The sequence below is a fragment of the Aphelocoma coerulescens genome, chromosome 10, assembly GCF_041296385.1.
Source record: "Aphelocoma coerulescens isolate FSJ_1873_10779 chromosome 10, UR_Acoe_1.0, whole genome shotgun sequence".
NCBI classification, from domain to species: domain Eukaryota; kingdom Metazoa; phylum Chordata; class Aves; order Passeriformes; family Corvidae; genus Aphelocoma; species Aphelocoma coerulescens.
The window spans coordinates 13,867,918-13,892,999 of NC_091024.1; the positions used below are offsets into that span (position 1 = coordinate 13,867,918).

Here is a 25,082-nt window from a genome sequence, read left to right on the forward strand (position 1 = left end):
GCATTTCCTATGTGTTATATGCTTTAGTTTACTTGGAATTACCAATGGAACGGAATTACCAATTACCATTAACAATGGGATTTGGTAACAAAATATTTTAGGGCAATAAGGAGGAAGATGTTAAAGTGAAAATATGAGATGACAAGCATGAGTCTGTTCAGCTGTCATGTATTACTTCATCTGTAGATATGCCCAAGGAGAAAAAAATGCTAAATATTAGTATCTCTGTTGATATTTTAATGTTATATCCTAGCTGTATTTGCTGTGATGCCTTATGAAACTCCTGTTGGAAAACAGCATCAATTCTTTTTTTTTTTTTTAAACATGACATAATTTGTTTCCACTAGAGTGCTGCTGTCCTTGCAAGTGAAAAAAATGCTGCACAGGAGGAGAGAAACAGTATAGAAAATCAAGTCAAAGAGCTCATTGAGGAAAACGAACAATTGAAGAGAAAAGTTACTGAACTAGAGAGGAAAATTGAGGAGTTGCACAAACAAATTGATAATATGAAAGGAGAAGAAAATTCAGTGGAGGAAAAATTAAAGACATATGAGGTAAGTTAAGAGAACAAGCCCTGACTAAGAGGAGGATGGACAATGCCATAGGAAGGGGTAAGGAAAACCAGCAAGTTGTCAAGAAGCAGTATGCAGTTTGCTGACATGTATAGGAAGGATTTTCCCATTGAAAACCAGAGTAAAACCAAGTCACACTTTGGGATTGGGGAGATCAGTGATAGGCCAGAGTGAACAGACTTTATAGCTCAGTTTACTTGTCAGATTAAAGGCCTGGCCACTGTTTCTGAATGTATCAAATTGCATCATTGCAGGAAGAGAAGCAACAATTTGAAGAAGCTTTGAAACATGCTGAAAAGGAGGGAAAAGAATTGTTAGTGTTAAAAGCAGCTTTGGAAAGCCAGCTAGAAGATATGCAGGTAAGAACAAGAAGAGTTTGGATAATTTAAATTTTCTGTTTACCTGAGTCACTATTGCTTTCTGTAGAGTTAGGTCTCATTCTTTTTGAATTACACTTTGTTTTAAAGTTTAGACCTCACTTCTATGTTCAAATGTGTACTGAAACCATAGCATCATCAAATTAAAATGGTTTTCTTTCTGAAGTTGTTTTTTTCTATTTCTATGGATCTAGAAAAATTTCAGGGAAATTAATTGCCAAACAAGCTGCCTAACGTTTCATATATCTGTTTTATTATCTTCAATGTTCATGCAATTCATGCAGGTATTTACATGTAAGGGAATGAAAAGCTGTACTAGGATGTAAACAAAAATATTGTTAATGGATAAGTATCAGGGTGTTTGCTTCTCTATTTTTATGAATCTGTCTTATTTGCAAATATTGCATGGGACTGGAATATTTAGTCACAAAACCAGAGATGTTTAACACATATCACTAGGATTTGCAGCCTCTTAAATTCTGAATGAAGTCCTCTTTCCACCTTGCTCCTTAGTCCACGCAGTGTTCAGGAAAGGATATGCTTTCTCTCAGATTAGCCCAGAAGTTAAACATGTGGAGAATGCATCTACTTCAGAGCAGTGGAGAGGGATGTTGGCAATGTTGTCGATGAGTCAAGATTGGGTGATTCAGATGGCATGAAAGTTCAGATCTATTTAGTAACAAGGGGAATGTCTATAAGTCTTGAAACTGTTCTCACTGACCTCATATTTTGGTTCTGCAAAAGCTACAAACCTAATTTTTCTTCTCTGATTCACCTTTTACATAAACCAAGGAAGCATTGATTTCAACAGTATCAGTTTAGAATTATCTAAGTTTTGCTTTTAGAAGCTGAGGTTTCAAGTGATTCTATCAAACAAGTCAGACTCAAAAGTGAGGACATGTAAATTGCTAGTGCCACTTTTTGATTGAATAGGTGTTTTCCCCTGTTGTCTTCAACATAAATTATACTTTACTGTTCTGAAAATCTGAAAATGAAACTTGTCTCTAAGTGGATTAAAAACCAAGGAAAGACTGTGTTAACCAGCATGTTTTCATGGTTCAGTTAATTATGGTAAGAAGAAAAAATAACAACAGCAAGAAAATACTTATGTGTCTTTAAAATTGAATGTGCTTCAAGAGTATAAGGTTTTAACAGTATGGGTAAGTGAGTTTTGTTTCCACAAAATGATGTTTTTAAGCTGATGTTCCTTGTAATGACATGAATAAGTGTTTCTTCTGAGGCTTTTGGTCAGGCTTGGTTTTTGGTTATCTTCTTTTATTTTTTTTTTCCATTTTAAATCTGTTTATCTGCTCTACCTCACTGATTCTCCTCGTTTGCTTGTCTATATCACTGATAGTCTACACAATCACTGCATTGCTCATCACTGCCTTGCATTTAGCACACTCCCCTAAGAACTCCCTTCTGTCACAGTCTGACTTGACCTTCCTGTGTAACATGGATCAATGCACCATACACATCTCCTGCATCTTGATTAGCTTTGGGTCAAGATGCTCGAAAAGTGTGGGGGTTTTTTTCTGTTTATGCATCCTTCAGGGCATCATGCCAAAGAAGGCTGCCTCCAAGCAGGGTCTCCAAATGAAAGAATTCTAGGAAAGGTGACAGGAGAGTCTGCCTTGACATTTTATTCACAACTTATGTCTAAATTCTGGCATGCTAAAATTAATCCTCTTTCTGATTCTACAATCTCTTCCACTGGATATGAGCACTAACAGACCTCAGGATGTAATCAGTGGCCCTTTTGCTTAGAACAATTCAGCCTTTCTGTCTTTAGAGTTGTTCTAATGAATAATGTTGTGCAGTAGGTTGATTTGGCCTTGTGTTACCATTGACAATTTAGACGACAAACTCTGGCACTGTAATAATGTGTATCACAGTGGAAGTGTAATTCCTGACTGTCCCATCTTGCTTTTTTACGTAACACAAATTACTTCTAATGGTGGACTAGCAGAAGAAAGACAATGACAATACAAAGAGAACTGTTAACAGTTACTGTAAACAGCCACGTCTATTCCTCCTCCATTCTGGATTTCTAGTCAGAAAAGTTAAAGCTGGTATGCACTTAATTGTAATAGACAGTTTGCATTAGTGCTTTCATCTAAAATCACCCTCAATATATGTTGAAATTTTGTTTATGGATGGTCAAGTGAGGAGTACTTTGTAGCATTTTGTGTTATGTTCTAACCTCTGTTTTAGGGTAGCCACCTCTGTGTAGTGTTTCAGGGATTGAAATACATCTCAACACTTTTGCACCATTGAGAAGGGAAATGGCTTAATTATTATGCCCCTTAACTATAGCATGTATGGTACTGTAATATCTTACAAAACAACAATTATACCAGCATTATGGATGGCAGCATCAAGTAATCTGTGCTTTGTAAATTAAACAGTTAGAGCATAGGATCCTTTCAATGGGTGGAAAAATAGGAAGTTTATATTTTCATTGTGGTAGATAATGGTAGGCACCTAGAATTAGCATTGCAGAGCATTGTAAGTTGAAATACATTCTTAATTTTCAGTTATCAGTTGAGATAAATTACTAATTTTGTAAAGAGAACATTAACTACTATTATTTGAAAAAATAGAGAAATATCAGAGTAATCTTTTAGGTTAGTGTGAAAACAAATGACTCCTTTTCATTTCCCCCATTTCATTCTCTTTTCATATAATAACACTTTAGCTTCACAAAGTAATTAATTGCCACTAACGATTGCCTTTAAACTGGCAACTGACAGGCTGTTTGCCTGACTTCCAGTTACACTGTGACAGGCCAGCCAGTTCCACTGAGAAGTGCTCAAGGATTTTTGTACCTGAAGGGCACTCAAATTAGAGATTATATGTAAATTGACCATTGAAGCTGTCCTATAAGGCATCCAAATTTCAAATACTGAAATTCACTATAGTGTACTGAAAGAGTAGACGCTGAGGAAACTGCAGTATTTGGATGGTAACAACACTCCCATTGCATCATGGTTTTAATACCTGAGTTAAGAAAAGAGGTATAAATGGACATTCAGTTGTTTTTAGGATGACAAACCAGTGTTTGTCCTATACTAGCTAGAGAACTGTAAGACCTGAAATTTTTCTTAAATTTACAGCAGCTTCTTGTACTACTGTGTTAAGTAACATTCCTTTAAGGCATTAGAAAAGATGGTCTACATTTCATTATATGCATTTTTAATCTACTGCAGGAGAACACCCGTTGCATTTCACAGGAACGGCAGCAGTTAAGTCAGCAGTTAAAAGATGAAACTCAGCAGAAGGAGCAGTTAAAGCAGATAAAGAATGAAATGGAGAATGAACGATTGCAACTGAGCAAGACTGTTGAGAAGTTACAGGAGGAGGTATGAATTCACCCCCAAGAGGCTGCAGGGATCTGAATATCTACCAGAAAGAAGTAAATGAACTGGCACATTGTAAAGAATTATATATTTTTAAATGTGTAAAAGAAAGTAAAATACAAAGTTTAGTATTAATTTCTTTAACCTAGAGGCTCTTAATTAAAAGCTTTCAGGGCTGGAACAGTGATTGGAACACCACTATCTCAAAATGGCATTGTAAACCAGTTCTGTATAAACCAGATCCCAGATCTGAGTTCAGCTCTCATGTACAGTACAGTGATATTTCAGAGTTTTACAGCTGATTCTCAAAATGCTTCTGTATCAGATTTATTGTGCCATCTGTGTTTAAACTGTACAGATAATACTGACATACTGAAGTGTGACTGTGCTGTTCATTGTGTCACTCAGCTGGAAGGACTGCTGACAGACCAAAAGACAAAAGTCTTGCCACACATACTATTAGAAATTACCCTTACTGTTTTGTGTTTTCCCACTTCTGCATAGAAATTAATTTATTTGGGAACATTGGATAAATTTTCTGTCTGAAAATACTGAGCTGAATACTGAACCTGGAGAAAAAAACCTTTGTTTCATTAAGCACAATAGAAGCTTTTGTATATGTACTTTTTGCCCAGATGTCTGAAGTGGTAGAGATCTCAAGAACATCAACTCTGGAGCTTCAGAGCCAGTTTGATGAATACAAGGAGAAAAATCGCAGGGAATTTTCAGATCTGCAGAGGCAATTAAAGGAGAAAAGCATCGAAGTAGAAAAATCACGCCTGATGAACATAAGAATGCAAGATGAGGTAATGACTCATAAGTTCAGTGACAAATTCTCACCTTGGACCTAGAATTCAGTGCAGATAGTTCTCAAGATAGTGAATGTTTGCTATTACGCTTTTGTGTACTCTCATGTGCATCATGAGAGGCTGATCTCAGCGTGCTTTTGAATTTTGTTATTCATGGTAGTGATCAGCCTGTTATTTCTGCTGGGGAAGTAGGGTTTCCTATTTAGGACAGATAAATGCAGTGTTTGACAAATGAATGCACCTTAAGTGATATGACAAGGATTCCATTGATGATCTGCTGCTCTTTAATGCATGCTACTGAAGGAATTGAAAATTTAGAAATATTTTTGATCAGGAAAAATCCTCCACCAGTTATTTAGGGAAAACAAGCAGACAAACATATAGACATACATTCTCCTCTCCTTTTGTATGAGCCAAGTTGCAGATTTAAATGACAAACATGTCTGTGCAAGTAAGAATCAACCAGTCTTGAAGTGTCTGCCTTGCAATATGTAAATTTTGCCATAAAGACAATCCAGTTTTTTAAAAATCTGCATATACTTGCTCTGCAGTTGGAAAAACTATGAGAATACATTGGTCACAGATGTTTTCTCTATACGGAATATTTTAATAGTAGGATTTTTCCAGTTTAGAACTTCTCTTATATCACTCTCTTCCCTTAGAAAGTATGTTTTAAATTCAATGTAAAACAGCAATAGAAGAAAGAGTACTTTCTGTATATTGTTATGTCTTTTGTCTGTATTTATTCCATTCAGGGGTGGAGAGCCTTTGTAAAAAGTCTTGTGAGGCAATATGGGAGTTCTTCACTGCTGCATCTCTTCCAGGTTCTCTGCAGATACACAGAAGACACCCATCTTGAAAGCTGACAATTCAATGTCATTCTGAAACATTAAATGGATATGAAAGGCTATTAATGTACAGATCCCTGCACTTAACTAGCTGTTCACCAAGTCATGCAGGTGTCAGAACTTAGCAGTAGATAGCAAACTCTGAACATTTACTAATACATTATTTTAGCTTCATTACTAAAATGAGCACTTGAAGCAGAGGAAGAATGTGGGAAAAGTATTAAAGAAAAAACCCTCTCATCCTGTATTATATAAGTGTTACAAGTTAAGTTACAAGTGCAAGGAATGGTCATGATTTCACCTAAAACCCATCTCACTTATTATATATATTTTTAAAGTACCATGAAGGTTTTGGATAATATTATTGAGGACATGCAGTTATTGAATAGGGAACATTTGTCCTGAGCAGACAGCCCCACTGTACCTACTAATTATACACACACACACAAACACACACACACACACACACACATATATATATATAGGTAAAATGCTGTCATCAAAGTGCATCAGACATACAAACTATATAGTTATTTAAAAGCTAAAGTATTGGGAGTCTGACAAGGAAAGGAGTAATATTGTAAAAGTTCCAAACCTTTTGAAACATTTAACCATTTTGAAAATTATCAAAATTTTGGCTTACTGTAACTTGGTAAAAAGAAGTAAATTTTAAGAACCACACCGTGGATAATTGTCAGTGTAAAACATGTAGTATATATGAAGCATCTCATTATAGGTCACAATCAAAGTTTATTTTCTTGGTGCCATCTTGTGGATAAAACAAAAATTACTGTGAAAAGCCAGTAACTCAATGGAATTCTTGTCATGCTCCCAGATCTGCTGTGCTTGCAGTGAGTCCCCTTTACTGCTATCCCTTGTTTATAGGAAGTACAGCATGAAGTGTATTACCATGATCTTATTGCTTCAGATGCGTCTGATGGAAGAAAACCTGAGGGACCACCAGAGAGCTCAGGATGAGGCAATAACAAAAACTCAGTTACTGGAACAGACTGTGAAAAGCTTGGAGTATGAACTGGAAGCCAAAAACCACTTAAAAGATGATCGGGCAAGACAAATCAAACTAATGGAGGTAAAAGACATTCTTAAGGGTTTGTTTCTTCTTTGAAGAGATGAAAATAATTTTGGTATTTCACATGGATTCTGCTTGGAAGGAATCAAAAAAGCTTAATGTTGTTGAAAATCCATGTAGTACTACTACAGGAATTATTCTGATATATTCTAAAGGTGATTTGTTAGCATATCTATTGTAACATGATGTGTTCTAAATTACAGTTTTCTCTCATCATTTTAGTTAACTTCTTTTTAATGAATTTTATCTAGTGCTTATCATGCAAATTTGCATTATTTTAATTTCTAGGCCCATCATTCAGAACTTCAAAAGTATTTAGAAATGTAAGTTCTGTTTAGCCTTTGATACCAGTTCATTTCAGGAGTCTGAATAATATTGTGACTCTAACTAACTTGTTGCAGGGCTTCATAACTGTTCAGTTCAACTAAGCTGTCATTTGATTTTCATAAATAAACATCTCTATCTCGTACTCAGATGAAAAGAAATTTGTCTTCCAAACGTATAATGTAATGCAGACATTCAAAAACAGTCTCTAGAAACATTACAGAATGTCTATTATTTTCTTGAAATAGTTGGCAGTGATTAAAAAAAGGAAACAAAATGTTTATTTTACTTCTATCAAATAAATTCACTCTAAAGGCTTATCTACCTGCCTTCTCTTTTGCTGGGTGTTTTAAGAGGCATTACAATTTTCAAGCTTAGTCTTTCAGACACCTTGAGTCCTTGAAGTTTAAGGAAGAATGCCTTGGTAGCAATCTGAAGAGGATTGAAAGTAGTATGTTGAGGTTGCTTTTCTTTGTTCCACTTAGGACAAGTTATCTCACCTGGAACTTGAGCTTGATGAAGAAAAGAATAACTCGGATTTGTTGTCTGAGAGGATCAGCAGGTGCAGAGAGCAGGTACTTGAACAAGTTTTCCAGCTTTTGCTTAATGATTTCATGAAAAAGTTTTATTAGGATCACAATCCATATTGATCAACTAAGTAGTGATTAGCAATAGGATTTCTATGCTATACTTAGGCAGAGCATGTAAATCCAAAAAACCCAAGGTTCACAAACATGCTTAAATATGCTTCTTCCACATCACCACAGACCAATTTTTTCCTGTTGTTCTAACTGGAAAACAGACACAGGATATAAAGACTGAAGACCAGTAAGCCTGTTGTGAAGAGTCTCTTATATTGAAAGATCACAATTTTAATCTTACTGAAAAGTAATAGACTCATAATAGACAGCATAATAGACTCTTAATTTCAAAGAATGACAAGGAGGAGCTTTAGGAAATCGTGGATTTAATTAATGAAGTCAGCTGAACCAAGGATGCTAGCCAGTTTCAACAAAGAGGAAGCTTTATTTTCATTACAAGTGTAAAAACTGATTAAGATACATCAAAGACAAGACAATTGGAAAGCATTTTCCACATAAAAACATCAGTCTTTTGTTCCAGAAGTGTAATATAAGTTGATAGCCCAGAAAGAGGGGAAGAAGGATTTATTAATGAGGTTGTGTCTCATGAGGCAGAAAATGTAAAGATAAAATGATACTTGCTGAGCTAAGTGAGACCTATCACAGTAACTCAAACAAGTAACAAAAAGGTTTTTGACTATATAAGTAGAGGAAAGAAGTTGTGGAGGCTGTATAATGAGGCCTCAGTCAAGATAAAAAGTAATCCAGGTATGCCCTCTCAAATAAAGGAATACTTTACCTCTGTCTTCAATAAGGCTAGTGAAGGTGCAGGTGGGGGGAAGTGGAGTGAATGTATTGGAAATGAGACCATTGAGTTGGAAATTACAAAGTCTTAAGAGAATTAGGAGTTTATTGGTTTGAAGACAGAGGCCTTTATATTATTCAAGTTTTCTGAAAGAACTGATGTAAGAAATTATAGGTCCTGTAACAAAGATTTATAATAAACCAGTAAAGTACAGTAGAGGGCCTGATTACTGCAAAAGCAGCCAGACATCCATGGCTGAGTAGTCAGGTCATGCAAATGTTGTATTAGTTCATGGAAAGAAATACAGTGATGTGGCTGTCTTGGAATGTCATGGCTTAGATAATGTTCTTTGCATTCCTTTTGCTTTCTGAAAGATGTGAAACTGATGCATAATTCATTACAGCACATCTGCTACTGTAACTCTGCATGAAGTCCTACAGCTCATAGTAATTTCCTAGAAGTTCAGGGGACAATTAGCATTGAGGTACCCACAATAATCTGTTCTGTTCTCATTTCTCTTTCTTCAGAAAAAAACCCAAAACCTGCTGACATTCTTTTGAATAGCTGTAGCTTCAGAGGGAGAACAGAAAGTAAAATCTTAGTTTCTGTGTCTTTTCAATGAAATTGTGTATTCCACTGAGACAGCTGGAGAGTTTAGAGTGAGGTAGAGCTCAGCTTTCTCTCACGCATCCTTGAAGCACCAAGGCACCATTACTACTTTGTGTGAACTCAGGTTATGGAGATTCTATTTGATTGTAATAAAGACTTTCTGCTGTTCACTGATATTGTACAGACTCCGAGTCAGTGGGTGAAATAGAATGTAAGGGACCCATAATAATGTGGGGTCATGCTATTGTTAAATCAGGAAGCCTTTAATACTGGAGTCTGTGCCTGTATTGTAACCCTGGGATAAAAGTACTATAGTCATAGCTGCACTAGCGGGTACTATAGTAAGTTAATTTGCTAACTGAATGGAAACCTGAAATACCATTTGGTGACTAAAATGTTATATAATGGGTAAAAGACGTGTTTATTTTGAGGTCTGGAATTTCTCATTTCACACATGAGTTATAAAGGTTGCTTTGTTTTGATTTTATGCCAGAATGACTAAGTAGTCAAATTACTAAAGAGTATTTCAGGGTCTGCTAAGCATTTATAATGACATGTGAAATAATGGATTTGTTTTGGTAATATCTGTATTCTTCTACATTTTTAAAACTATTACTATAAATATGTTATTTTAACATACTGATAATGAATTATAATACTGAAATTTCCAGTAAAAACAAATTTAAACAACTGGTTCTATTTTACATAAAGCTGAATGTTTGAATAAACATTGGCAAGACTAATAGTTCACATTTCACTTGCCATGAAATGTTATTCTTTTTTAATTTAAACACCCTTTTGAATCTGAATGGCTGCATGACACACTGTTCTCTTCTCCTCTTGCCTTGTTCTCAAGAAGTACCACAGCAGAGTGGGAGCAGAAAATAATTTTGGGGAAAAGTGGGTCATATCCTAGTAGTTTTTAAATTATAAGGTTTTACTAACTCTAGAAAGACCAAAATGCTCAAACCACACCCCCACACACACACGGAAAGCTAGAGCATTCAGCTGCTCTTGGAGTCTAAAGTGAGCAGGGACAGGACATCTTTTAATACGTGATTTTTTTTTTCCTATGAACAAGTGAAATGAAAGTATCTCTTGCCATATTGACTTTGTAAACATAATTGAAAAATCCTTAACATACCCTCATCAATTCTTGTGTTCTGTGAAAATGTGAGCAGGAGTCTATTGACTTCAGAGTCATTTCCAATAAGTGTGAAAAATGGACTTACTAGTTTTCATTATAATTTTAGAATAAATAGAGAATGATAAAATTGCACTGTCTGCATCATTTGCTTCCTTTTGGTAAATGTTCCCAGTGGAGATCTGTATACCTGCTCTCCAGCTGTCACTGGCTGTGGGAAGCAAAGAAATAAAAATCTGGATATGAAAGTTGCTTTTCAATTTTGAAGTACCAGAGGGATTTGTTTAGCTTTAGTTTTCTTCTTTATTAATCAATGGGTTTTTTGGTCACTTGGAAATTGTCTAAGGTGCACACACACACACACACACCCCTTAGGAATTAACAAGAAACATAGGCTGCAAACCTGTGAGATGGTAAACAATACTGATGGCATCTAAATTATTAGAAATCAAATTGCTTTCACTAGTAATGAACACAACAGCTGCTTTTAATGCTAAAGCTGGCACAAAATGATAAAGCTTTGTAAAATCTGATACAGTTGCTTTTCTCAAGTCTGTTGTTAGCATTCTTCAAATCCAGCTGTGGTAAGTGTTGCCTTAAGCTGCAGAAATAGTTTATTCTTTTAACACAATTATAATATATTAGATGTAGGAAAGGTGGAACATGGAACATGAAGTTCCATGTGGTACACATGCAGAGTATGGAGCATGAAACTGCTACATCTTACTGCTGTGAAATAAGTGGAACTTTGAGCACATTTTGGCAGACAACTCTTTTCTCCTTTGTGCATGTTAATTACGTGTTTACTGTTGAAAATCACAAGATGATAAAACAGTTTATATCTCCTCCAGCAAGAAGTGTATCTGCTGCCCTTTTCTTTTTACAAGCTCTTGTATATATTTGCACATAGCTTTCTGATCCTAATCAGATACAGCACTTTTTCTCCTACTACTTTTTTGTGAGGTTGCTTTTATCAAGAGGTGTCCAACAACAGTAGCAGTCATCTTGGAAATATAATTAATCCTAATTAATTATATTTGTCCTCTAAATAATTCCTTAATTTGAGTCTTGGGAAGGCTGCAAAAATTTGTTACAGCCTCTGAGCACAGTAAGAGCACAGTGGAACCTCAGAGTGGTCCATTAAGCAAGTTTTTACATAAAACAAAACCCCATTCTTCAGTTAACAGCTACATTTTTAATTAGTCATTCATTTTACCGCAAATTTAGCTTTATTTTTCCTGTGTCTGTCTTGGTAAAGCAATTACAGCAGAATAAATTCTATGTAATCCCTCACATTATAACTTTTTTTCATATATTTAATTACTAAATACAGCTATTGTACACATGTGATTCTAATTTATGTCTATAAAATAATACTTTACTATATAATATTCTACTGTATAACATATAAAACATTGTTATTATTAGGCTTCCATGTGACAGTGAGAGCTTTTAAGAAGTTACCCAGCTGTTGAGAACACAGCCATGTGCTACCATTGGTATTCTAGTAGCTGTTATGACCTTAGTTTTCAGGAATGCTTTCTACTCTTCTGAAACAGTACTGTGACATAACATATGCAACTGCATGTGTTGCTGCCATTATTTGTATTCATATAGCAATTTCCAAGCTCCAGAAACAGTGCAAATTACTTCCTTTAAACATGATTAACTAAAAATGTATCTTTTAATATTATGATGTGGTTAAAAAATAAGGCCAAGGGTAAATTTTCATCTGCTGTACTTGTTTAACCTTCACATTCTTAGCATTGCTTTTGGATTTTTTTATGCAAGAATTCCCAATGATTTTTGAAAGACCTTTACTGGGATAAATCTGTAACTGAGAGTTGCTTAACTGGGATGGTGTGTTTATGCAAGTTCATTTGTAACTGATGTAAAGCTGGGAGGAATGCTGTGGCCACTGAAATCTTTATCAGTCTTGTTTTTGCAGGTACAGTAATTGATATAGATATTCACTGTGTTCCCCAGATGATATCTATCATAGTAAGCCCTGTGCAGTGTAAACCACAAATGCTGTGGTAACATTTGCTGTGCCTGTAAAGGCATTGTTAAAGATTTGCAGGGAGTCTCAGCAAGATTGGAAGCAAGAAAAGTATTTCAGTAGACTTAAAAACTTTGTCCTTTAGCACCAAAGTTTCAGTAGCAGTTGTTAGACAGTTCAGAGTTTCTCTTTGAGCTGAGTTTTTTTTCCAATCAAGTCCAATAGTGAGGTAAAACAAACTAATTCTGCATTCTTGTCTTGAGTCTGTATTGATGAGGTAGCTTTTTAACATCTTTATACATGGAGAATATAATCTTCCTTGAATATGGGGTGGAATATGGAGTTGAATATGGAGTGGAAATATTAAGAGATACTGTAGAAAAAGTTGTCTTTTAACAAGACAAGCAAACACCACCCCCCCTCCAAATCTAGAAGCTGATGCCTCTCCAGTACAACAAACAAAACTGACTGGAGGAGGAGAGAAGTGTTTGTATCCATCATGAAGCAGTGTCTGTTGAAAAACAGCTTTTACCACTCCTATACGTAGAGGAAACTGCAATTGTCTGTGAAGTGTTTCACTGAGTTCTAGGCACTTCTTGGTACCAGTCTGTGTTTAATAAAGTGAAACTTTACTTAGACTAGTCAGCAGCTTAAAGGTAAGGTGCTGTTTCAGAGGTTCAGACTTAAGTATGAAGGGAACAACTGGAAAAGATGTTTGATGATGGATGTGATGTTCCAGAACTCATGTCTTGTCACATGATATGTCTCTCATACAACAGCTTAGAGTTCAGTTCCTTGCTACAGAATGTATATGGTGAACATCAGCAATATCCAGTGTGGGTGTGAGATGCCTAGAGTGAGTACTGGGAATAACATGGACTTCCTGAAGCAGAAAATTTTGTCCAGGATTGTAGCTGTAAAGCTCATCTGAAATCATGTGTATGTCTTGAGTTCTAAGAAAGAACATATTGCTTATTGCATAGGTATATATAGACACACAGTATACACACAGTATCATATAGATAAATGTAAATTAAGACTCTTATTAAAATTTCTGTTATCTTTCTCTAATAGATTGAACAAATGAGGACAGAGCTACTTCAGGAAAGAGCTATCAAGCAAGACTTGGAGTGTGACAAAATTTCGTTGGAAAGACAGGTAATTATGTCTGGTTGTAAATGCTTTGACCGCTTTGGAGGAGCTGTTCTGCCAAGGCTTAACAGTACTTCAGGAATGCTGTTGAAGATACAATTTCAAGTAATTGTGATTTTAGCTGAGAGTTTTCTTCTGTAGTAGTAAACAGTTCTTCTGCAGTTCAGTGGTCTTTGAAAACAAGATTACTTCTCATAGCTCTTAGCTGAGATCCAGAGGAAAGCTATCTTAACAAGTCATAGTATTGTTTACAAACTCAAGAACATAAAACAGATTGTAATGGGAATTTAGAGAACATGTTTGTACAACACACCTAATTTGGTGCCTTAAATTAGGTGACATTGATCTCATCTTAATTGTTTGAGAAAAAAGAATGCCACCTATTGGTATATACTGTGTACATTCTTATACTTTAGTTCTGATTTTCCTGTCATAGTCCTTTTTTCTGTGTTTGAGACCTGAGATCATGCTTTGAATTTCTGTAACATAGACCTTTATTTTTCTGTTCCTCATGTAACTTGATTTGTTGTTTTTTTTTTTTCTGTCAACTCTTTCACTAGGTCCCCATTGAAAACCTAAATTACATAGCCTCAGAAAAATGGAAGTGCAAATCTGAGCAAAAGTCTGCTTTTACAAATATTTTTCAAATTATTTTTATAGCAGGAGTAGCATTAGATAGTTAATAAAGGGTGGGGGGGAAACCCCAGTAAATACCTTTAATAAAGTGGTATTGGATGTAAATAATTTCTTTGTCTACTTGTTCTAGCCATACACCAGTGATTTCCAGGGGAAGAACACAGAAGTTTACAAAAGAATTTTGTGGAGCGTAAGACAGATCTGACAGAGTATTTGAACAAAAAATTGGCATATTAAAAAGTACTGTGAGAAGGTGCTTGCACTATCTGAAGTTTAAGGGTCTGTTTAATCCTAAAACTTTTAACTGAAGCTGAACAGTAAATTCTTTTCAATAAGGCACAGTAATAGAAAATTTGTTTGTAGTAAACTGTAAAATCTCAATGACTTTCCATGTTTACTAAATAATATACTGATCACTTTACACACTGGTATATGTTTTCCTGGAGACATGAATTTGGTATTAAGGTGATATTTGTCAATCTGAATAAATGTGTATTAACCAAGTGTGTTCCAACTACAGAACAAGGACTTGAAGAGCCGAATCCTTCACCTGGAGGGTTCTTACCGATCCAATAAAGAGGGACTTGTTGCTCAGATGGAGGCACGGATCACAGAGCTGGAAGAACGACTTGAAAATGAAGAGAGGTAAAACCAATTATGTTAAGATCAAAACATGCATGTTTATGTTTGTTATTACGGCCTCTTGCTGATATTACGAGTCTGTTGCAATTAACTTTTCATCAAATTAAAATGGTTACTGTTTCATAGAAGTATTGCAAATTTTCTTTTTGACTGCGAGCACAATAGAAGTTTGTCTTAAAACTGGGCACAGTGCTAACATGGTTCCATAGCTCCTTATTTTATAAATACCTAATATCAGTAACAGGATTAGAAATATTAACTGTACTGTGAGACATCCAGTTTCATGTTCATTTTTTGTTTAATCTTGGAGGAGCGTATTTTTGTTCCTAAATGTTGCTGTGGTGACAGAAGAAATTCTCATTAGTCATTGCTGGTTTTGAACAAATTTCTCAATATGTTGCACAGAATCAGTAGTTCCAAGCAGCAACCGTTAGTATTTATTTAATTCTTAGAACATTGCTAAGGAATTGTATTATCAGGATTGGGAGTATTTCAGTTCCTCTTTTACAAACCTGTCTTTTGTTTGTTTTGGTTTTTTCCTAGGGATAGAGCTAATTTCCAACTAAGTAACCGCAGACTTGAGAGAAAAGTGAAGGAGTTAATGTTGCAAGTAGATGATGAACATCTGTCATTGACTGATCAGAAGGACCAGGTAGAGGGAAAGACTAATATGCAAATATCTGATATTAATCCTACTCGCATAAACCAGCATGTATAAAAGATACGAGAAGAATGTAGGTAGATTCTGATTACTCTGTTGTTTATGAACTCCCATTTAGTGATATTTGCAGCTGCCATTGCATCATGTGCTTTTGTCTAGTACTAAATTGTTACTAATTTTGGAAATTATGAGAAGAAAGCAGTTCTAGAAGCAATGCTAATTCAAGAAATAAAGCCAAAAACCAGACAGTAATTCATTCTGTAAACACACCAACAAGTAATATATTCTGTTTTGCCATCGTAAAATTCTGTTTAAAGAAAGAAGCTGTTTACTGTTAAATATAGGCTGCAAGTATTAAGCATACACTGATGTTCTAATAGCAATGTGCTCTACCATTTACTGTGGTCTCTGTTGCTTCCTTGCTTAAAACATGGTTTGTTTCAGCACATGAGCCAACAGCTAATATTCTGCCTGGAGAATGAACAGCGTGTTTCAAATTGCAGACATCCATTACGGGCATGATCTTAAAAAATCCTCTGGGTTTTTGAAATGTATTTTATAGTATCTGTCTGTTAAAGTTGCTTAACTTAGGCACATGTACAACTGTAGTCTGTCCTAATTGATAACCAGCTCTTGCTATCACATAGTACTGTCTTACTGTACCAAAGCTCTCTTTGCTTGTTGCTGGTTTTTCTTTGTAAAAAAATCATACCACATTATTTTTCTTAAAGTCTAGTGCTGACTTTCAAATATTTCTGAAGCAGAGGATTACAGTGTCACTACACTGGCAAAGTTTTGTTTTTATTCTCCCTCTCATAGATGCTGGAAGAATAAAATTCCTTTATTAAAATAGTCCTCTAATCAGATGACATGTAAATATTGCAGTTGAGTTTGCGTTTGAAAGCAATGAAACGTCAAGTTGAAGAAGCTGAAGAAGAAATAGACAGACTGGAAAATGCTAGAAAGAAACTTCAGAGAGAACTTGAAGAGCAACTAGACATAAATGAACAATTGCAAGGACAGCTTAATACTGCAAAAAAAGAGTTAAGGTAGGATGAGTTGTCAGACCTTTCAGTTCTGTATCACACCACTACTCACACATTTGACCGCTTGCTCCTGTTTAGCCATCTGTGAACATCCCAGTGTGCAAACTTTACAGTTTCCCCTCTCTGCCACTTTAGTTAGATGTGTTGGAAAATGTCATTGCTTGATCTTGTGCATGTTTCTTTCATGTAAGATGTAGTCTGTGATAAACTACCCCTGCTGGAGCACTTTGATGTCCTTCAAAAGTGTAAATCCTGCCTGTCAATGTTTTAAGCTTTGTATAAGTGTTCTGTGTGTATGAACACAGATGTGCTGTTTTAATAGCAAATATGTGCATTTTTGTTTTAGTAGACTGAAGAAGTCACCAAGTAAAGTGTTGGCTGATTCTGATGATGAGGACGACGACGATGATGATTTCAGCACGGATGGTGATAGTCTCTGTGAAGTACCTTTAGGAAATAACTTTTCAAAAGATGATGACACAAAAATCTAAATAAGTATGGATGCAATTCCTTGAAAGTACTGGAAGAATAACATAAATTATCAAGAAACTGGATATTCCAGAAGCCAAATGACATAAAGGGATTTAAGAGTTGGGAATATATTGTTTCCATCCGTACTGTGCCATTTGCTTATTTAGATCTCCACTGTTTATTATAGAAAACAGGATTTCATTATAAAACAGCTATAAAACAAGATACATATATATATATAACTGCTATTGAAAACGTGAGGATAATGTTTCACATTGGAGATGCCATTTTGCTAAAATTCTGTTCAAGTAAAAAGCCATCTAATAGTAATTCAAAATTAGTTTTTAGTTATTAAAAGCTTTTCCCTAAAATTAAAGAAACTATGGAAGATTATTTAATAATTGTAAGTAAGGGGAAATTATGTATAAAATGTAAATATTTTAAATTTGATCTTTTTATTGACTACTTTAGTACTATTTTGTAAAGTTTTGAATATTACATAAATCAGTTTGATATGTAAAATCTTTATATCGAATGCTATGTTTGGGTTTTCATTAAGAGGAAAACAAATGAAAATTAATACATTTCATGCATTACAGAGCAGATTCATAGTTCCTGGGCCAGGAAGTACATTTTAAAACCAGTGTAAGTTTTATTGTATGTGTTCTGTATATTAGAGGTCAAATGTTAATCCTGCCTGTTGACTTTAAAAGGACTAGCACATCTGAATGATGAGAGGCTTGCCTTCAACTTCCTTGTAAACTTCATTTGGGAAGCTTTCTGTTCTTAGTAGGGAAGGGTGAGAGTGATGTCAGTTATTACCTGGTATCTTTCATTTCCTGAAAGGAATTCAGTTCTGCCAGAGGCAGAATGTTATAGGCCTGCTGATTTGAGGACATTGGGACAGTCTTATCTTGCAAGTTTCTAAAGAGTCCCACTCGTTCCAGTAAAATTACTTGTGGTCTTTGAATTAAGTACGTGCTTAAATCTGTTAATTGATACGAAAATTTTATGCTGCTGGCAAGAAATTGCACCAAGGAAACAGAAAGCATGTATCTGATTTTTCTTTCTAAGTTCTTCTTGACCATCTTATGGTGATATAGTGCGGTGTATGGTCATATGTGCATATATATATATATCAGTATTTCAGTTTACAGAAGTATCTGTATTTTGGGTTATCCATCTATTCAACAAACTTTGTGGGAAATTTAAAACAAAGAGCATTGAAGATTTTATTTAAAAAAAAATTCTATTTTGTTGCTAAAAATATTTTTTGCCGTTTATATTATACCAGACTGGTTTTACTCCTTTGCAAATCTAGAATTTTAAGGAAAGGGCATTACTACAAAATTTTGTTAATAAACCATACTTAGGTCCTGTCTGTTCATCAGTATTTGTCCTCAGTTACAGGTTAGCGAGCACTCCTTCATTCATTTGATCAAGTAATCATGAAATTGTAAAAAATATTTTGAACTGAAGTTGCTGGGAGCTTCCATTATTCCCACAAAGGAATCTGCTGAGGAGAACAAATTTAACAGCTCTGAAAGTGAGGCTGACAGATGTGATTAAGGCAAAAGTCCTGACAATGGCTGTATCCATTTTCATACAGTTACATGAAATGAAACTCCTGCCTCTGCAAGGTCAGAAGTATATTCATGCATAGCAGATCACAGACTCTTTGCCATGTAATTCCCTTCAACTTGCTTTTGATCATTTGAGTTATATGGGAAATAATAGGAACGGCATAGTTGTAATACTTTGTATCTGAATCTTGTATCTTTTCCAGTAGCATACACATGGAATTTTTTGCAGTATCAGCATTACTATTTTGACATCACAGAAACAGCCTTTCATCCAAGAAGACCTGTGCTACACTGTACTGACAATCATCATAGAAACTGCTGTGATTTATTTGTTGTTTCATTTGCATGTTTATGTAGACAACTTCAAGCAACTGATTCCAGTCCCCAGTACTCTATCCTGTAATGTTCATAGATGACTTATTTCAAACCACTGGAAAAGAATTACTTAATACTGCATCTACCTCCAGTTACACTAAACTGTAAAAGAAAAATTCACTTAAAATAAACAGTCAGCGCTCTCAGTTCTATTTTGTGCATATAGCTTGATATGAAAATTGCATTTCATATAGAAGACGTGTTTAGAACATAAGAAGAAAATAACTATCTGATGTTGAAAACAAATTTCTGCATTTTCTTCTCTTTGGATAGCTACTCTGTAACTTGTAAAGCAGGTGGCAGGTGTAGCATCTAGAAGATTCCTCATTTGATCTTGGAAGGAGGAAGACAATATTGCAGACTCCTACTGGCAGAGATCCTTCTTAGTAAACCTCCCTCCCCATCTGTGTTTTCAGAAAAAGCACTTGTCTTTAGTGCATTCATTTAGACTTGCCAATGGCATTTTCTCTTTAGAGTTCTCAAATAATCTGACTAAAAGTCTTAAGACACTAAAAAGGATATTTCAGTTAATTCACCAAGCAGTTGGTAGCTCTGTTTCTCAATACATGCTAGCTATGGTGATGGTAAAATAATCTTGATTGCCACAAACAAACTTTATAATAGTTTACGGTCATCGTATTTGTTCACTTCATCTCCTGTTTGCTTTGATCAAGGCTCATCTTAAGTCAAAGTTCTGTTTAGAAAAATTTACCTGTTTTTTTTCATGTAATCTATTTTTCATGTAATCTATTTTTAAATGAATTTCAGAACAAGCTCTTGACCCACAAAAGGAAGCAAGAGGGGGTTATATGTGAAGAAACGTGGTTAAAAGACATTCAGTCCCTAGAAATTTGTATAAACATCAGAGTTTCTGGTGTATTACAGAGACATGGCTTGAATTCTGGGCTGTAGAGACCTTCAGTTTTCTTCCATAGTACTATAATATCTCTTAAACAAACAGACCCAAGCTAAATCATGTTTTCTATAAGCTTAATGTAACTTTTGTAGTGGATGCTTGTCTCTCAGTATAAGTAATCTATGGTGAACAGTGAACTTTTTGTCCTTTCTGAGATTATAATGGCCTTGGTTTTCTGAGTCTGTTTTTGTAGATAGAAGACAAACTAACTTCTACAAGAGTTTTTTTATGTTTTAAATCACCAACATTTGGCAAGTGCTCCAAGTTCTTTACATGGCAGCTTCTATACAGTGCAAAATATGTAAATGTTAAACAAGTGAAGAAAATCGTCCTGTCCTCCATAGACTCCCCACTCACTAAGTAATGAAATTAAAGATATTCATCACAGTAATGCATTTTAATGCCTTGGAGTTTGGAAGGCATCCCTTTTCATAACAGCATTAAGATCTTTCAGGCATCGTATTTCTTGTTAGTGCCTGAAGAAATAAAAAGGAAAAGTTGTCATCTTCTTGCTGTCCCCTGTACCGCATTTTATTTAAGGAAACTCCTGTACTATGCAAATGCTTTGATTCATCACTGTGCTTTTTACTGTTTAATCACCAGGCATGTTTTCCCCCCACAACTCTTGGTGATGAGACTATAACTTGTTGATTAATCTGTGTATTCCTCTGATTTATCCTCTTTCTTCTCAACTTAATTATTCCCTTTTCCTGATTAAATAATCTGTTCTGATTTATAAATGATTTTCTAAACTATTCCAGAAGCCATGTGTTTTCCTCATTTTTTACAGACCAGCTGTGTGCTTTGCTGAGTGAGCTACACAGTGCAATAGCTTCAGCTTTTAAGCCTTTTCTGGATCACACAGCATATTTTAGTAATTAAATGTTGATTCTTTTAGCTTACTGGAGCTTCCTATCCTGTGAGTAGAGCTACACATTTCAGCTGCTTAATTTCTACCAACTGCAGTTATCAAGTAGCATTGCAAAATGTTCAAAGACTTTGCTGAAAGAGCAACATTCGTTAGAAATTGCCAGGGTTTCTAACACATTTAATTTCTTCTTTTTTTGCATAAGGTTCTGACTAGGTTACATGTTTAACCCCCTGACCCTACTATGTTATACTGAGGAAAATTTCATTGTCATCTCAGAATTTACTCATGAGTACTGGGCTATTGAGAAAAAGGTACAGAAATTAATAGAAAGGGTTTTTTCTATTACAGGTTTTTCTTTTAACATGTAAGAAAAGAAAGACTTAAGACTGGGTATGAAGTTCAACAGACAAGGTCAAGTGCAGGAGTCAGTTTGCCTCAGTAGCAGCATGACAGCCCTTTAATGGTTGGTACCAGTGAACCTTACGTGAGGTCAGCAGAGACTGTTTTATGTAAGCTGGAACATTTGACTTTTCTCCACTTCTAATAACAATTTACTGCTTTATTTAGATCCTGAAGCTTCATGCCATTAGCAGAAGTACAGGCAATAAAAAAAATTTACTTAAATTCAGAGCACAGGTGGATGATGAAAGTTTAAGCTCTTCAAGTTGTCAGTAGGAAAACTGTAGGAACACTTCTATGTGAGTGCAGAGGAGGAGCTCATTACAGGTAACCTGAGTTTTGCTTTGCCTTCTGTGTACTTCTGCTTCCTCAGCAGAATGGGCTTTCTGAACAATGCTTCATCTGTAAGGTTACAAAGCTGTTTTCACTACTTTGGAGTACTCCTTTCATCTTGGTTGCATGCAGGCTGGCTAGGATGGACCCTACCAAAAGGCATAATGGTCAGTAAGGAAGAAATACAGACAGCAGAAAAGATTCAACTCAGGATCCATTTCTGATTAATTTGATTTTGATCTTCCCTTCAGTCTTGAGGATCCTGGCACACATCTGACACTGAGGGTCTTGTGCTGGCTCTGCAGTAGCCAGCAGGCTCTGTGGAGTGTCTTTTCTGCAGAACAACTGCCTTAAGCATAGATTTCCTTGCTTTATGGGGGAGTTTCAAATCTGGTTTTCTTCAAACAAAGAAATGGTTTATTGTGTAGAATGGCTATGAAAAGTGGAAAGAAAGAAGAATGAAGTCCAGTAAAACTATGTAAAAGCTGTAAATCAGCCAACCAAAGAAAGGAAGCTTCCTGAATTAGGCTATGTGTACTTTAAATACAGCCCACTGTGCTTTGCTATTTCAGTACATACTGTGTATGGTGTCCAGCTATTTTAGAGATAAGATCAAATTTGTAATTTAGCTCAAAATGTCCCTCCCAGCTGTGAACTTCTTAAGCATTACTGAGTCACAATGGAAAACTATGGTCTGTGTGGATATAACAAACCAACTCAAAAATGCTCACAAACATGGAAATTTGGTTTTTTAAATTAAACAGGGTCTCTATTTAGAGACCCTGCTGGGCCAGCTGCTTATAACACAGCAGCCCTATAAAGTTGCAGGTAAGTGTCTCAGGACTACCAGTCTGTGCTGTGGCGTGGTGTGCTTTCTAACACAGTACCTGGCTGATGGTCTCTCTTCCCAGTAGTGGTTCTTCCTTCATAAGTGACAAGTGCAGACTCTGTTGAAGACCCAATGCATGGCTCAGATGCATCAGGCCAGAGAGGAAGTGAAGAGACCTTACCACCAGATGTCTGGGAAGCAGAGTTAACATTAGCTTATTCACAGCAAGTACAGGTTCCCAGGTGCTGACAGAAAGGTGTGGCTGTTTGAAAGGTGGCTGTTGGGATATTCTGCTTTTTTTGGCAAGTTTGGAGTTTTGGGGTATTTTGGTCAGAGGGTAGGAAAGAAGAAAACCAACTGAAAAAAACCAACTCTCTCCTGGTTGTACTCTCCAGGAGTCTGCTGGGTCTTCTCTTTCTTGTGGGTGAAATCTGTACTATATGCCTGGAATTTTATTTTATTTCACTTTTTGCTGACCATGTGTCCACAAGTACAGCGAGAGGCAGGCAGTGTCTGTGGTGTGCTGTGGTGACATTGCCAGGGTGGTAGCACAGGAAATGTCATGATGCACTGTGGCCATGACATTGAACACCTGTCTTTCAGCTTAATTTGAGCAAAATAAGGAGCTTTTTGTACTTGTGCAATATCTGCTTACCTCACCTCTTGGTGAATGTTTGTATTCACCTGGTGGCTCTTACTGTAAAGCCTCACAATGCTTTTCCAGGGAATGCAGGTGCTTATGACTCAAAGCCAGATTAGCCAAGCCTCAGGAGGCTGTGTCTAAACTGCAGCATCCATCAGTGTCAGTGTGCCATTAAATGACATGAGCAGCTGCAGCTGAAGGGCACTGCACGTGCAGAGAACTGGACACTGGGAAGCTCAGTGGGTGGTGCAGTTGGCTCAGGTCTGTTCTGTGGGGTGTCAAGCTTAGCACCAGTGCACAGGGTAACTCCTGCATTGAGTAGGTGTCCACACTGAGTAATTAAATAGTAATTAAAAACTCAGTCCACACCGAGTAATTAAATACCTCCTATGCCTGCCAAGCCTAGAGCACTAGATATCAGGTAACTGAGTTTTGATTCCACAAACTTTTGTAAAGTCTTGTCATTTTAGCTTTTCTTTTCAAGTATATAAAAAACCAACTAGGGCCAGAGGAACCGTGCCTTTTACCACAGTTGTGAGTGTGTCCAGCTGCCAGCTGTCAGCCCTGGAAGGATGCTCTGAGGATGAACTGAGTGCAGAGAGTCAGATACAAGCAATTCCCAGGGCCCCATAGGAAGGCAAATGCTCTCCTTTCTTTCCCTCCATGTCAGTTGTGTCAGAGACTACTATCAGTCTCTCAGTTTGTCATTAGCCATGAGGTAAATCTGGCTGATAACTGATAACACGTTTTAACTTGGATTCGTACTTTATTTCATCAGTGCAGTTTTTCTTATCACCACTATCGTTTTTACAAATTAGAAGTAATATAGAGGGAAGATGGGATGTTAACACCCAATTAAGTTTGCTGCTGCTCTGAAACTATTCTGTGCTTAGCAGAGCTTGGCAGTTCTGTCTCTTGAGAAAAATTACTGGTTTTCGCCGGAAAGCGTTTGGAAATCTTAAACGTGGAAACTGCAGCGGAGACCAAGATGCCTCGGAGAAGTCGCGGGGGAGCGCGGCCCGCAGGAGGCAGCAGAGGGACGGCTCTGGCCCCTTGGGCGGGAGTGGTTCGGTGCGTCCTCCATGGATATCAATTCTCCATTGAAATGCAAGACAGAACAGACGGGTTTCCCTTCAAGAAGTAGTCTGTTCAGAAAGTGACATGATGCTTCACAAAAATCCTTTTCAGTATAGAACCACAAAGTAGCATTCAAGTTGCCAAGGGGCACAAGGTGACTGATGTGAAGAGGATGGTGTTTCCTGTAAAAATGCTGCTGCTGTAAGTACTCAGATACTATGGCATGACTCAGTAAGAGGACAGAAAATTGAGAGGTTCTGAGTCTGAAGAAATTAATTTATGAAGGACAGAAAAAGCTCAGAGTATCTAGTCTTGACTGTTCAGTGACACTGTAACAAGGTGACAGTCTCCAGAATAGAGCAAGGATAATAAAAATTGGTACTTTTTTTATATGGCATGATTAGACACACTGGTATTGATGGTGATAAATTACCAAAAACTAGAAGTTCACAGCTGGTAAGAACACCCATTATTCATGAAAATTTGTTTTCTGGAGTTATGCCAGACAAAGATCAATCTAACCATACCATCTGTACGTGTGCTTGTGTGCCTTTCCTGCACTGCAAACATCCAGCCTAGAGATGTGGAAGTTTATGTCAGGTTCCCATCAGAGTCAAAACTTCTGCCAAATATGTTTCAAGTCATTGTTTTTCTAGATGCTTCTACTGTTGTCAGAAAATCACTTTTAAACTGAAATGATTCCAAATGACGATTAGATCCTGCTTATGGTTATAGCAGATTTAGGCAGAAAAGGCATCCTATTAAACAGGAAGACTTGTCTGTCTGGGTGGGATGCAGAAAGTGTTCTAGTTATACTCATCTGCCTTAGCAATTTACGCCCACGTTGGGCACTGTCCTTTGCATAAGCCAAGGAGAGGAAAACAATATTCTGTTGAGAAATCAACATTGTCTCCCTAAGGAGAGGAATAGA

The 25,082-nt window shown here is 36.3% G+C and overlaps 1 protein-coding gene across 5 annotated transcripts in view; it reads left to right on the forward strand.

The window, feature by feature from the left end:
• Nucleotides 1-19,233, forward strand: part of CGNL1 (cingulin like 1) — a 55,535-nt gene extending 36,302 nt beyond the window's left edge. For 4 of the 5 annotated variants that reach the window (XM_069025986.1, XM_069025985.1, XM_069025987.1 and 1 more), the window contains 11 exons: nucleotides 348-554; nucleotides 827-931; nucleotides 4,159-4,311; nucleotides 4,944-5,114; nucleotides 6,894-7,055; nucleotides 7,865-7,954; nucleotides 13,592-13,675; nucleotides 14,826-14,950; nucleotides 15,491-15,599; nucleotides 16,494-16,657; nucleotides 17,001-19,233. In XM_069025986.1, the coding sequence (XP_068882087.1) occupies nucleotides 348-554; nucleotides 827-931; nucleotides 4,159-4,311; nucleotides 4,944-5,114; nucleotides 6,894-7,055; nucleotides 7,865-7,954; nucleotides 13,592-13,675; nucleotides 14,826-14,950; nucleotides 15,491-15,599; nucleotides 16,494-16,657; nucleotides 17,001-17,145 (1,515 nt within the window). In that variant the 3' untranslated portion in view covers nucleotides 17,146-19,233. The remainder of the gene's footprint in view (nucleotides 1-347; nucleotides 555-826; nucleotides 932-4,158; nucleotides 4,312-4,943; nucleotides 5,115-6,893; nucleotides 7,056-7,864; nucleotides 7,955-13,591; nucleotides 13,676-14,825; nucleotides 14,951-15,490; nucleotides 15,600-16,493; nucleotides 16,658-17,000) is intronic. The other variant, XM_069025989.1, reaches the window with a different exon arrangement.
• The last annotated feature ends 5,849 nt before the right edge of the window (nucleotides 19,234-25,082 follow it).